At 41.5% G+C, this 15,075-nt stretch overlaps 1 protein-coding gene across 4 annotated transcripts; it reads right to left on the minus strand.

Annotated features, from left to right (window-relative positions):
* Positions 1-541: 541 nt before the first annotated feature.
* Positions 542-14,466, minus strand: csnk1e (casein kinase 1, epsilon). Of its 4 annotated transcripts, none has more exons than XM_061810848.1 (11): positions 14,189-14,466; positions 10,567-10,660; positions 10,355-10,480; positions 8,050-8,198; positions 6,241-6,469; positions 5,654-5,824; positions 4,603-4,751; positions 4,330-4,528; positions 4,103-4,248; positions 2,549-2,614; positions 542-1,343 (listed from the first exon to the last, which is right to left on the minus strand). In XM_061810848.1, the coding sequence occupies exons 2-10, from the start codon at positions 10,640-10,642 to the stop codon at positions 2,582-2,584; spliced, it is 1,278 nt and encodes a 425-aa protein (XP_061666832.1). In that variant the 5' UTR covers positions 10,643-10,660; positions 14,189-14,466; the 3' UTR covers positions 542-1,343; positions 2,549-2,581. The 4 variants fall into 4 exon arrangements, with proteins under 4 accessions (XP_061666832.1, XP_061666831.1, XP_061666834.1 ...); XM_061810847.1 differs by having other exon boundaries at positions 10,567-10,664; positions 14,189-14,465; XM_061810849.1 differs by having other exon boundaries at positions 543-1,343; positions 10,370-10,480; positions 10,567-10,664; positions 14,189-14,463.
* Positions 14,467-15,075: the final 609 nt, after the last annotated feature.

Consider the following 15,075-nt stretch of genomic DNA (forward strand, 5'->3'; position numbering starts at 1 on the left):
TCTCTCGATGTGCCCTGCGATTGGCCGGCGACCAGTTCAGGGTGTACCGCACCTCCTGCCCGTTGACAGCTGGGATAGGATCCAGCACTCCCCACAACCCTCGTGAGGATAAGTGGCGAAGAAAATGTATGGATGGATGGTATTTAGGTACCTGATGTTGTCCAGGGTTAGGGTTTCAAGCCCGGGTTACAGATTCAAGACAGGGGTATGGTTTCAAATAAGGGACTCAAGTCAGGGATTGGTCTTGAAAGAAGAGCTTCAAGCCTCGTGAGGATAGGCGGCTAAGAAAATGGATGGATGGATGATGTATGATTAAAAAAATTCCTTGCTGAGAAGGAAGGTCTCTTTTATGTGACAGCATGTGCGGACCATCTAATAGACTATAAATTGTAATTGTGATTGCATTTACAATCAGCATGTATGTATTTTTTAATTGATCCTAAGATTACAGACAATCAGAAACAGAATTGAAACACTAAAGAAGTGCACAAGAGATCAGCAGATGGAGACATCAAGTTTTACAAGTTTATTTATGTTTGACTTTATAGGGATAACCATCTTTAGCTTGATCTAATACATTCTGGTAATTGTCATTTACATTTTCCCCAAATTAAACATAACTGTACAACAATAAAAAAAACAGACATACAGAACATTAGCAAGAATGTTTTACTTACATATTTAAATAAGGAGTCAGAGTAACATTCAGCCATTGAGTTTATTTCCTCATTCCTTATTTACATTGTCTCCTTTTAACACATCAAGAGAGACAATGCAGGCTTTTTGTACATTCTATAATTCAACATTCCTGCATTTTATATTTTGGACTCGGAGGCAAAGCTGGGTGATGAACAAGTACGATAGTAACACGTGGACTTTTTAGACTATTTCTAAGAAAGGTCTAAATACACAAATGATACGCCTGACTGCCACACTGGTTATACCTGTATTTTTGTATGAAAGACATCAATATGCAGCTTATTTAACTCTTTAACATTAACGTTATATCTGTAAACCACAGAAACCTGAATGTTTGTGCAATTGGATGTGATGTGTTTTTTGCGAGTTGAGCCTCTGAGTCTATTGGACACGTGATTATTGGTTATTGTACAGCCCCCCCCGCCTCGCCACCCCAAACCCCACCCCCCTCTCCACAAGATAAACAGTACTGGGCCAGTACTATTAAAGGTTTTTTCCTGGCCCACCGGTTTCCATCATTGAAGCGTTACTTCCGCTCCCTCTGGTCACCAGAGTTGACACGCGGACACATCACTGAACTCCCTGTTTAGGGGCTGGCACCGCACCTTCTTCCTGCTCTTCCGCTCCCCCGTGGTTTCATTTATCTGTTTGAAAAGCCAAGGGTAAGTTGATCCCCTCTAAACACTGGATGGCATTGAAGAAAACATACAATTTGAATTTTAGACTCGGAGAAAGGAACCGTTAATTGGTAACAAAATGAGAATGAAAAAGTGAGAAGTGCTATATTGGTGCAGTGGAGCATCTGCTACTCGTGGGGGACAGGGACCAAACCAGACCGTGAATAGCAAAAATCTGCGGATAAGTGATGCCCTTTATAATTATGTAGATTTTTTTAAACCCCACAAATTCATGAATAAGTGTGTATAAACTATAAGCAAGTGTTTTGGAGGTTGGTCCACCACACCCTAAGTTCAAAAAGAATAAAAACAAGATAAAAAAAATATCTGCAAATATCTGAATCAATGGGTGCCCAACCGCGAATATGCGAGGGTCCACTTTATATCATAAATACAATGAAATAAATATCAAAGATTAAAAGATCTTGATTACATTTAACATTTACCATAACAATATTCACCCGTGAACATTAAATACAGTACTGTATATCAAAACCAAAGAGATTAAACTATGTGTACTGACTTCCCATTTGATGTACTACAGATATTGCTTCACTGTGAAATAGTTTACACACCCCTATTCAAATGCCAGGACTGACACCGTTTAGTGGTAATGATAGACCCAAAATTATTTTTTTCTCTTCTCTCTCTCTCTCTCTCTCTCTCTCTCTCTCTCTCTCTCTCTCTCTCGCTCTCTCTCTCTCTCTCTATCTCTCTCTCTATATATATATATATATATATACATAATATATAGGGTCTTGTTTTGGTGCTACATTTTATCACATGGCCATATGAACAGTTCAAAATAGTAGTCAATGTGAGCACAAAACTTTCACGCTAGGAAAAAATTTAATTAGCGGCACTTAAAATGGTGTCAGGGTTGTGCGGATTCCCAGTTAACACAAGTTAATGCATTTGGCTTATTATGAGAGGACATTATCTTGGTTATTTTTACTTACACTTTCAAAACTTTTTTTTTTTAATGGAGTTGTACAAATAAGGTGACAGGTTACATAGATGGTGAGAAAAGTTTTGAAATTATTTACCTGGCATTTGAACTGGGGTTTGTAGACTTTTTATAATCACTGTATAACAAGTGTGCTGTTAACACATGACACGATTTCTAGTATCTTCCAGATACACAAATGTTTGTGTGTCAGGCATCTTCCTACCTGCCTCTGACCAGCAGGCCAGTCGAAAAGAACTCACTTTGCCAAATGTTCAAATGGCACACTGACCTGAAAGAAGGAAAAAAAAGGGATTGTAAATGCACAAAGCTACAGTGTATCCATCCATCTCCCATACTGCTTATCCTCCCTAGGGCTGCGGGTGTGCTCAAGCCTATCCCAGCTGATTCTGGGCGAGTACATGTTGAACTGGTCACTAGCCAATCATAGGGGACATATAAACAAACAACCATTCAGACTCATATTCATACCTATGGGCCATTCAGAGTCCTCAATTTCCCTACCATGCATGTTTTCTGGGATGGGGGAGAGAACTGGAGTACCAAAAGAAGGCGCTTGTCGACATGGGGTGAAAGAACAAACCACACAGGCGAGGCCGGATGTGAACCCGGTTCCTCAGACCTGAGAGACAGTTGAAACATGTAGCTTTTTTGTCAAAAGTCAGACAGTGGATCAAAGTGTCTGAATGCAAAGTCTGACTCTGAACAGTACACTAAGCTTGCTGGCCCACAGAGTGTGGTGTATCCCAAAGACTACCTCCACAACTTGGAAGTAGAAAGAAGGAAGTCTGCCAAACGTCGTGACCACAAGCCGAAGACATATTTAGGCTTTTGATGCTCCAGTGACCAGCGTAACACAAAAACACAATGCCACCCTATAGCAGTGTGTGACCAAGCATGAGAAGACGCCAGGCACTCGTGCACAGGTGTCACACCACCTTCACACTGAGGTTTTCCACATGATCAGCGAGGCTGGACTACACTATCTGAAAAATCATGCAGGATCACCTACATCCCCATAGTTACGGCTCCACTTCAGTCATGTCATAGCAAAACAGCTGCAATAAGTTTTATTGGATGCACAGAATATCATAACCAGCAGTATGGATAAGCAGCACACAATCCATTACTTGTGAGGTCTTGGGTAAAGGCGTTTGGTTATGTCTCCATGTGCCACATACACACAGTATAGTACCGTACTTTCTGGCCTATAAATCGCGACTTTTTTCACACATTTTTTTGCAAGCCGCCACATCATAGTTCTGGTTTCCCCTGACTGTGAACGCATATAATGTATGATTGCCTGATATTACATACAGTATACACACAACTACAAAAAAATGATGGATGGACAAGTTTTGAAATCTGAAGTTAGGAAAGAATGGTTTGGTCAACTATTATTCATCTTATTTTGAAAGGGGGTATTAAGTCGATTGACATGATTTGCTTTTGCGGGACACTTAAAAGGATATCATTGGCCGGATTTGGCCCCCGGTCTTGGGTTTGATACTTGTGGTATAAAGAGGACTGGAAATTTTGATCCCTGGGATACAAAAACATCATAGCCATGTCTTCACAACGCCAGGAACATTTTTAAATTGTGACGTAAATGTCTCCTTTCACAGAATTTTCCAAAATTGTCAAAATTGTTTTCCTTGTTGCTGATGAGATGGATTACAGTCACGAAATTGACCAAACAAAGGTCACATTCTATATTTCTTTTGTTAACCTGTGGTCAGGGTTACATGACTCCTCCTACCTGTGATGCAGTTATGCGTGATTGGTCGAGGCGCGCCGAAATGTCACAGGAGGACACGTTGGCGGGGGCGCCACGATGAAGCCTCATGGCCACTTTGCGCTCTCGCTCGACCCGTTCCGCTCGAGCAACCTGAGGGGAGCAGTTACCTGTGTGCAAACGCCTCCCATTAATAACAAAAAAATATTACAATACGTCTCCCACGTATTGACATTCACAACTGTTCTGACCTGACTGCTGGACGCCGCAAGTGACTGCTTTAGACTGAATGACATCTGCGTCGTTTTTGACTCGGTTGGCGGCTGAAGCTTTGGATCCAGACAGCAAAGCTCGACCTCCAGCGACTCTCTGGCCTTCGCCTGCTCGCTCGTCTTTGTCTTTTTCCACCTTTCGTTCTTTGTCTCCATCTTCAACCGTCCTGCTGCCTCCCTGAAATGCAGCAGCTTGAAAACCCCAACTTGATCTGTAAAAAGCACTTTTCATCAGGAAATAATCACACTCACAAACTTGAGCATGCTCCAGTCAAAGACGTAGTCATAAGAGAAGCCTTGTCTGTGGAAAAGGTTCCTGAAGAGCTGCCTCAGGTATGAATAGTCTGGCTCGTCTTCAAAGCGCAGAGAGCGACACAGGTTCAGGTAGGTGGAGAACACAGCTGGGAGACAAAAAGGACATTTACGATACCAAAAACAGAAATTGGCAACAAAGAATTTTCCAAATGATTTTTACATTGTAAATTTTGGGACAGAGATTAATCTAGTTTCTATAATTTCTGAACAAAGAAGGGGAGAAGCATTAGACGACCCACTAACTCGAGAACACAAACCATTCATACTCACATTCACATTCATTCAATCTTTAAAAAAGCTAACCTTCATGTTTTTGGAATGTGGACGGATATCGAAGTTGCAGAACCACACAAGGAGAAGTGGAACATGTGAGCGCCACAAGAGAAGGCCAGACATGAGATTCTAACCCAGAACCATTGCGAGGAACCACTAGAAACTGCTACCATTTGTTTGTTATATTTTATATAATTGTAAAATATCTTGGTCTATTTGGGAATATTCTTGACTCAAGTCCATTAAATACATGGACAGTGATGGGAATGCCATATAGATCCTACATCTTAATCCTTTTGCAGTATTTTTTTGTCCCCTAGCACAGTGACTCACAAAGTGTGATCCTCATGGTTTGGAGTACCGTATTATTATAGTATCTATGAATGGATGTTTTTCAGTATGTGCCATGCAATTGTCTGGCAACCAATCTAAAGTGACCTAAGCCTCTCGCCCAAAATCAGCTAACCCGCAACGCTAATGAGGAGGAAGGCTTCAGAAATGTTTTAAGGTGATGACATGAGATGATAATGACATCACAGCTTTTCTAGCTATCAAGCTTTTTGAGTGAAATAGATATTATTATGAAGCAGAAAGAATGCCTCCTTTCGATCCCCTGGCCTGACTTGACTGTTATTGTAACTTTACAGTTCAAGCCGAGTAAATCCTGCTATTGAACTTAATCAAATACACGCAATCCCTCTTATGTATAACTCACAGGGGTAGCCCTTGCACAGCATCTCAATGGGAGTCGACATTTTCTTTTCGCTGATACGTTCGTACTTCTGCCTCTTGGTGGCGGCCTTGAGCCCTTGCCAAGGCAACGATCCCAGGTTGAAGTACATCAGGACGTACCCCAACGACTCTAGGTCGTCTCGCCTCGATTGCTCTGCGGAAGAAGAATGACACTATTAATAATGGTAAAAAAAATAAACACAATACAATGGCAATTGGAGTTCTTAATCAATATTTATTTAATAGCATGACAAAAATATTTAAACTACCGTAATTCCCGGCCCACAGAGCGCACCAAATTATAAGCCTCGTTACACACAAAGAGTTAGCTAGCGTTAGCTCTGTGTACCGAGGCTTATAACCAGGTGCACTTACGCTAGAGCTGCGCTAAAGCTGGCGCCGCGGTAACGCTAGCGCCGCATCACCGCATAAACCACAGGGTTGAAAGCATGTGAAAAAAGTCATGGCTTGTAGGCCGGAAATTACGGTATAAATATTATAATTTAGTCTCAATGCTGTATGTATCAGTGCTAACTTTGTTAAGTGTTTAAATGATCTGATGTTTTTTACCAATGCCCAAGTGGGTGTTGATAGAAGCATAGCGGGCGGTGCCGGTGAGGTTTTTGTTCTCTCGGTAGGGAATGTGCTGGTGCGTTCGGGAGTCGCGGTATTTCTTCGCCAGGCCGAAGTCGATGACGTAGACGAGGTGGCCCTTCTTGCCGAGACCCATCAGGAAGTTGTCGGGCTTCACGTCTCTGTGGATGAAGTTCTTCAGGTGGATGTATTCAATCCTGCTGATCTGGTGCAGACACAAGCAGCTTTAAAGTAGAATCCAGGTTGGACTTAACATCCGTCTGTCTGTCCATCCATTTTCTATAGCATGTCCTCTTTAGTTTCACGGGGTACCTGGTTAAGAAGCAGATTCTTTCTCAAGATCAGCCATGTCAAACTAATTTTGTCGCAAGCAAAATTGTAATTACGGTTTCCCTGAAAGGCCCATTCTGACTATGAAAATATACAAATGTTTACTTGCCTCCTCATACTGTGTATTAGTCGTCTGATTACCACACAAGCAGTGTGAGTTCAGAATATGAGTGAAATTACAGCAGTTGCACGGATTCGAAACCCAAACTTAAAGCTCCACTGTCATGCCCATAAAATAGATATTGTTGTGAAAAATACATATATTATTCACTTCAATGCCTATACGAAAAAATAAATATGAGCAGAGAGCGTGTCACCCATGCACAAAGTTGCGGAAGTCTCATTCGACATCTAAGTGGTCGCCAGATGTTACACTAGGACATTTGCCATTGAAAACATGTAGTGGCAACGTGCTATGGAACACGGAAGCTCTTTTCGAAGAAGAGAACATCTCACAATCGAGTGAAATGACCTGGGTTAACTAAGAGACTCCCCGACAGCATGTAGCGTGCTCAGGAGGTTTTTGCTTTAGCAAGACAAAGTGTGATCAAAACAACACATGAAGCCTTCATTGTTTTTCACCCTTGACAAAGGTAATAAATCGTTCATTTGCTTAGGCACTCGACTTTGAGAGAGGCTGACTTAAATGAGCCATAAATCAGTTGAGTACAACCGTTGTCATTGGGATTGACACAAAAGACAAAAAAAAAGAAAATTAATTGGAAGAAGGTGATTTGAGACAACAGAAATAAGGATTATGGTCCATTCCCCCATTTTATTTTCTTTATGGACTAGATTTTATACCAGTTGAGTACACCCCAGACTGGTCGCTGGGCAATCACTGGGTACATGTACTGCAGACAAACAACCGTTTATACTCACATTCACACCTACGGACAATTTATTCTTAAAAACTAACCCTAAATGTTGTTTTGTTTTTTTTTTTTTATTTGGGAGGATATCAAAGCCAAGACTTCCTGTGACACGGATATGCTAACACTAACCTAGAATGAAAAACATCAATAAAAGGAAAAACTACAAATATAAAATGAGCTTTAAGAAGCTCTTATGACAACACTACCAGTCAAGCCTTTTAATAATTGTTGAGAATATTGAAGGGATGAGCCTTCTTTCAGTAGCATAAACACCCTTTTTAGGTTTAGATGAGGATTAGTCCCAACTCATTTTCATCCAAACAATCCAGTTAGTTCCAGGCTAAAAATACCTTCTGCTTTTTATCGAATTCTGTGCAAGTCTGAGGTCGACTTGGGGTATCGCATCAGCCACATGCTCTGACAGAGGACTTCAAACTTTACTTACATCATAATTAAAAAGAATCAAAACTCAGGGAAATAAAATGAGCTCTTCCGTCCGAATGGAGGATTTTAAAAGGATTTTAAAATGGCTTGACCCTGGAACTATGGGAATATTTCGGCTAGTTCTGTCTCTGCTCACCATTTGATCGGCCAGGAGCAGGACGGTTTTCAGGCTGAACTTGCGGGAGCAGAAGTTGAATAGGTCCTCCAGACTGGGGCCCAGCAGCTCCATGACCATCACGTTGTAGTCGCCCTCGGCGCCGCACCATTTGATGGACGGGATGCCAACTGTGCAAAGGGAATGGAGGTGTGTATCTTTCCAGTCGTGTGACACCACAATATGTTTGACGAGGAGTTGGAACAGCGTTAATAACACCTCTCATATTTTTTAAGGTTAACTGGACACCGAAACATGATTGGTCCTCAAGTTGTTCTTCAATAGGTTTGCTGGAGAAAATCCCAGCTAACCCTGGATATAGAGAAACTCACATTCACGTCCATGTGCAATTTAGACTCTTTTAGGAATCGAAAGTACATGTTTTTGGCGTGTGCGAGGAAGTGACAAGTGAAAACCTACGCAACCATGGAGAAATCATGCAAACTCTACACTGGTAAGCCATCGCCATGGGGAGCAACTTTTTTTTTTTTCATTATTCCGGATCCATTCCAGAGAGCAGTATACCACCGTGTGAGAGCAATAAAACTAAATTGCACGCCCCTACTCCCCAATTTGTAATATTACTGAGTCACATGACACCAGGGATACAAAATGGCCAACTGAGCCCAATTTGGTTATTTTCACTTACTCACTACTTTTCACATACCATAATTCCCGGCCTACATACCGCATCTGGTTAAAAGCCTCAACCAGTACATTTGTAAAGGAAATACCATTTGGTACATACATAGGCCGCAGCCGTCTAAAAACCGCAAGACAGTACACAGAGTTTAACACTAGCTGCGCCACGCTAATGCTAAAGCTAGAGCCGAGTAAAAAAAAAAAAAAAAACATACTGGTAAAAATCACTGAGACACGGCAGTAACACGCCAGCGCAGTGCTAACAGGGCCGGACCACTGATTTAACAAAAAAAAAAAAAAAAAGACTGGATAGCGCATACACGTTGAGCGGTGTCGATTGGTTGAAGCCAGTTGTCATCTTGGTACTCCCAAAACCTGTGGAGGACATGTTTTACAGGTTGGATTATGGTGGGGTTTTTCTCAAAGTTTGGCATGTAGAATTAATTAAAATTGGTCGTGAGCTTGACACGTTTTCAGTTCTGATAACATGAAGGATTTTTAATTCGACTTGGTAAAAAAGGAGAGACATAGAACACCGTGACTACCAAGAAACCTTGCATACTACAGAGGGCCCGATTTCCGTGGCATGTTAACGTTTCCCAAAATACACTGTGAAGCACTACCATCATAACGTCGCAAAAAACTAAGCATTTTTCTGTCATAAAAACATGAAATTTTAAGTCAATCAGTTATTAATATTTTTGGAAATAAGGACTTGCAATGGGAAAATTAATGCTAAATGCATTGTTTATTTATTGTCTCTGCGACGTCCTATTTCAGACATAAAATTTAAATGCGTTTCCTAACAGTTGAAAATCAAATTCAATTTGCAGAGTTCTGTATTATGAAATTCCTCAAAAAATTCACAGAAAATATGTTGTCATGCTTATCCACTGATGAAGTTTGGGAAAATATTTACGTCAGCCTATAAAGGTGAAGCAGAGCGTGAACAGTGAACAAAAACAACCGTAAACAAAACTTTGTTCAAGTGAATTAAGTTAATCGGAAATTAAAAAAAAAAAACTTTACAAATAAACTTTAACAGTGGCAAAGTAAATCTTTCTAACTTACGTGTGGAATGTTTTCTCACAGCCACGAAACTGGCGATTAACGCAATCTCTGCACAGGTCGGCATGGTTGTTTTGGGAGTATCAAGATGGTGGATGGCGACTTCAGTTTTGGTGGCTAATGAGCCATGCAGTCTGTTTTGTTTTTTATTTTTTTTTAGCTCAGTGGGCCAGACCGGTAAAAGTCACTTCCTCGGCACATATATTCCACCGGTCTCACTCTGACCTTTTCCGCTCCAGTGCCCCCTTGGGGCCGTTAGAAAAAAATATGCAAAATTAGCCGCATCACCGAATAAGACGCAGGGTTGAAAGCGTGTGAAAAAGGTCGCACCTTATTTGCCGGAAATTACGGTACTCACTTTTGATGCAGGTTTTTTTTTTCCCCGAGTGTGAAAGGACAGTAAATGTACACTGTTATACAATCTGTACAGAGATTACCGTATTATTGTTGGGACATGTAATTCCTTCAGTGTCCCCCCATGTAGAGATATATCTATACAAAAATGAAATCTTTGCCACCCCATGGATTGTGGATTGTAGTCATAACCTCAGAACATGGCAGTCAAAAGTCGACTGACCTCTGGGAGCCTCACCTCCACCCTGCAACATCTTGTAGAATTTACTCTCAATGTGGAGCTGGGGATGTTTGGTCTTTACGCATTCCAGCTTGATGGCGACTTCCTCTCCCGTGGCAAGGTTGGAGCCTAGCGAGAAGCAATAAGCTTCACGCTAAATCACATCAACGCAATTTTTGATCGCGCACCGGCAATAATGAGAGGGAAACTCTTACCGAGGTAAATGTCGCCGAAGGATCCGCTCCCTATCTTCCTCCCGAGGCGATACTTATTTCCCACTCTCAACTCCATTGCTACTGACTGCTCCGTCTAACTGAAACACACAGACACACACACACACACACACACACAGGGTGTCATTCTTCACTGGTGATCAGTCGAGAATAAGGACACAATGCAAAGCTGCTTAAAAGTCCAGGCAAACAGCCCCTAAGGTTGCTTTCCAAAATGATACAATAAAAAATAAACTGTTCTGTTCTTTTAGAATGAACTTTATCCTTTCTGCAGCTTTGCCTGCATCCACATTGGACAATCGCAAACGTAGAAGTTGCATAACATGGGGAAGAGCAATGATGACGTGAATGAGTCATGTTATTCCCACTACGCCGCAAGCAGAAGGTAGGATGCCCACCGTTGTCTCTACAACAAAGTATGCACTGATTTATTTGAGATTACAGTCTTGAATGGCTACCATACATTACCACTATTAACCTGGTCTCATAATAACCGCTTAACACATCTGTCATGAGCAAGAGTGGACCACGGCCAAGAGGGGCGTGGCCTGCCCACCTTTCTGGGCGGTGTCACCTCTGACACCTGTCACCGGCCATGGCTGTTTTCCACGTGGACTCTTATTGGACCAATTTGGAGTTTTGTCACTGGCATTGCCAGTTAGTTGCCCTGTGTCAGTGTGTTGCATTCATTGCCATTTGGATTCTCCACCACTGAGAGTAAGTGCAGTGTTGAGCTATCCTCATCACAGCGATTCTGTGCCCTTTGGTTAATCCCGTCCTGTTAAGATTGTTAGTTTGCCCCTGTCGTCATCGAACCTTGCTGAATGTCTTTTTGGATCCTGCTTAGCCTAGCATTTTTGTGCCTCTGCCTCTTTTTTGTATCGACCCGCATCCGAAATAAAATTAACATCGTGTCCTCATTTTGGAGTCCTGCATTTGGGTCCGCCCCCGCATTGATAGCTCGTGACAACGTCCAAGTAGCCATAATTTTGGGAGAGAAAAAAAAACCACTGCTTCTTCCTTGAATATTGTATATTACCATACCGTACGATTGCAATAATATGACAAAGAAATATGTGAATTACCAAAGGCACGTTCATTTTATGGAAAATCAATCTACGACAGCAAGTTTGAAATGCTATCTGGATTTCTACTGCATGACAGAAGTTGCAATGAAAGTAAATGTTTGTTTGTTTTTTGCTACATTGGACATGCAGGCATAAGAACACGGACACACACACGCGCGCGCACACACAGTCATTCATCACTAGCGCTCAATAGAGCGTGACCACACACAGCAAGCTTTAAAGTCAATGCTAAGAGCCCCACAGGGTGCTTTCCAAACAATGAAAGAGCAGCAAGAGAGAGTGAAAAGGAACCCTCACCAAAGGATGTGCAACCTCTCTGTGCATATTCATTAGACGATTACAAGTTGCGTAACATGAACGTGGAGAGCATCAGTAATGACATTTGAATGAGTCACGTTAACCCCTTGGCAGCACGGGAAGCAAGTGGTTAGCACGTCTTGCCTTGCAGTTCTACGATTCAGGAGTCAAATCTCTGCTGCACCCCCCCCCCCCAAAAAAAAAGACGCCTGTTAGATTAATTGAAGACTCTAATAGTACTCATTAGGTGTCAGTGTGAATGTGAATGTTTGTTATGTGCCCTGCGATTGTACTACATACAATGTAGTGTACTAGGCTCCAATTCCCCTCTGACCATGTGAGGATAAGCGCAACCAATAATTGCACTAGGTTTAATATTCCCATAAGAGGACAGCGAAGAACTACTATTTAAACTCCTCAACTCATTTCATTGTAGTTCTTTGGCACCACATTGCCACAAGATGGTGCCAAAGCAAAACTTTTATTGCTTATCCTGAGCCAAAAAAAAAAAAAAAAAAAAACAATTAGTGAGCTTAGCAGCTAACAAGAAAGGATAGGTTAAAAACAATCTCCAAATATGTGGACTAAGACGGTCAAGCAGCAGTCCTCAACCTTTTATTGTATCACTGACCAGCCTCATGTCAACACTTGTAGACAGACAAGGCAGACAGCAACAAGTAATTACAACATGTCAACATCATACTCAATTTAGTTGTCGTAATTACTGGCAGTCTTGCAACCAACTAGTCCTATCTTGGGGTAATCTTGCTTCCGTTAAAAACTCCAAAGTGTTGTCTTGAAATACGACGTGCTAGGACTCTTTCTAAGTACAGTAAAGCCTCGGTTCTTGAACGTCCCTGTTTTCAAACAAATCAGTTTTCGCACAAAAAATCCAAGTTTCCGAATGAAAATCGGTACTCGAACACCCCCGACAAAACCCGGAAAAAGCATATTGCGAGCGGCCAGACTAGCTGACCGACAACACGGTTTATTGTGAATTCCCACATCACCGAAAAAAAACGGAAATAACATAAACACTCACGACGCGCTTTGTTATTGTCAATTCGAATGCCCCCCAAAAACACCCGGAAATAACAAAGCGCGTGGCGCAAGCAGTTGACCCACCCACGATGTGCTTTGTTATTATCAATTCGAACGCGACCCGAAAAAAAACACAGAATTGACAAAATGCGTGCGGCGCACTTTTGTTGTGTATAACGCAGCCTCTGTACACAGACGTGTCCTGGTAGTGACTGTTGTTTTTCTTCTTATCTAGGACTATCTTATTAACCCCCAATCATGGCTCCAAAGAAGGCAAGTTGCTTGTTTAAAGTTATTCTGCACTTTTGTTAATAAAAAAAAGTTTACAACGCTGGGGGCCGAGTCGCTAGATATAGGAATGCACTTCCAGCCTAGCGTACTCTACTACTAAAGCATACATTTTGAGCAAAAAATACATATATTTCTTGAATTATTGTATTATATAAAGCATTTAAATTATACATGTATTTCAACTATGCAGTTTATTATCAGGAAAAGCTAAAAAAATGCTTCAAAAAGCCAAATTTTTTAGGCTTCAGACGCATTATTTCTTTTTCCATTAACTGTAATGGGAAACGTCGATTCGGATTTCAAACAAATCACTTCTCGGACCGTTTTCTGTAACGGATTGTGGTCAAGAACCCCTAATAGACAGATGATACTGTGTTTACTTTTCTCAAAGTTGTAGGCTTTTCTTCTGTGTAATTTATTTTTCATTTGTTTGCAAAAGCTCATCAAACACCTTTTAAGCACATTATTGTTAAGTTAATGAGCTCAGCTTTCACATGTCAAACAAAATGCACGTTTGGGGAGAGGCGGGGGAGGATGCATCTGATTTTCCAAATCAAACTTCTTTCACACAAGATTTTTTTTCCCAGCCTTCCTAGCAAACGTTTTGAAGCCTAGTTTGACCTCTTTCTTATATGAAATGGATGGATGGTTGGGAGCTCTTTTTTTTTTTTTTTTTTTTTGCTGCACTGGACATGTAGTCATAAACAGAGTGCTGCTGCTGCTGCTGCTGCACATTGGCTCAGCCTCTTCTCCAGTGCCAGTTACACAACTAGGTGTTGCAGCAAAAGCGCCGCAGGGGTAGCGGGATGTGATATTATCGCTGGACACACACACACGTCCACAAACACTATCATGGCAGGCAGTAAGAAGTACGTCGATGATCTCACCGGTCGTGTCGGGCTGATGCTTCGGTTTGACTAGGGAGCCGGGGACAGCGGCGTACATCCGCGGCTCGTTGTCCTCGCAAGACCCGGGGCTTCCTCGGAAGATTCGCCCATTGTTGCGATGTGACCGCGTGAGGAGGAAAAGAGGGCTGAACAGACACGAGAATCCCTCCACTTTCCTCCTCCTCCTCCTCTTCTACTTCTTCTTCTTCTTCCTCACGCACCCACCCTCCCACTTTACACCAACTGACTATGATGTCATCCGTTTCAGCATGAATGGACAACTACGCACACAAAAACAAAACACATTTACAGTATATATATATATATATATATATATATATATATATATATATATAGAAAAGAATATCCTTCATTAAACATAAAGCTATCACACAGTGCTATAAATTCCTGGACCGGACGTGGTGTTAATCAATTGTTTGCCCTCTGAAGAAGAACGTCAGCCTAAGTTGCCAAAATAGGTAAAACATTTCCATCTAGAGGACATTAGTGGCAGTGCAGCGACCACACCTGAATTAGTAAAGTAGCAGAGAAGTTTAAAAAAAAAACATGAAAATTAAATATTGTATAATAGCATTTCCTGACCTTTACTGAGCCAAGGAACATATACAGTATTAAACTTAAACATTTCTCGGGGCACACCATCCAATAAAAATTTGTAGAAATTTGTGGCCCGTGCTATATTTAGAACATCTCACGGCGGGGATAATAATTTCTTGACATTAAATACCCAAAACGTCATTGAAGATACTGTACAATACTATACAAACGAGAATTCTCAGCATTCTCCAGAAACAGTACCATGCAAAACTGCATGTAGTAGTGGTTAACACAACTGTCTCACATTTCTGAGGTTCAAAATATAGGTT

The sequence above is a fragment of the Syngnathoides biaculeatus genome, chromosome 22 (assembly GCF_019802595.1).
Source record: "Syngnathoides biaculeatus isolate LvHL_M chromosome 22, ASM1980259v1, whole genome shotgun sequence".
NCBI lineage: Eukaryota > Metazoa > Chordata > Actinopteri > Syngnathiformes > Syngnathidae > Syngnathoides > Syngnathoides biaculeatus.

Excerpts from the sequence above, each read along its gene's own strand:
- csnk1e (XM_061810848.1), bottom strand. The coding sequence starts at position 10,642 with ATGGAGTTGAGAGTGGGAAATAAGTATCGCCTCGGGAGGAAGATAGGG. Across the intron at positions 4,249-4,329 it reads TTGCGGCGTCCAGCAGTCAG|GTAACTGCTCCCCTCAGGTT; the intron begins GTCAGAACAGTT and ends GTTTGCACACAG. Across the intron at positions 2,615-4,102 it reads CACGCATAACTGCATCACAG|GTCAGTGTGCCATTTGAACA; the intron begins GTAGGAGGAGTC and ends TCCTTCTTTCAG.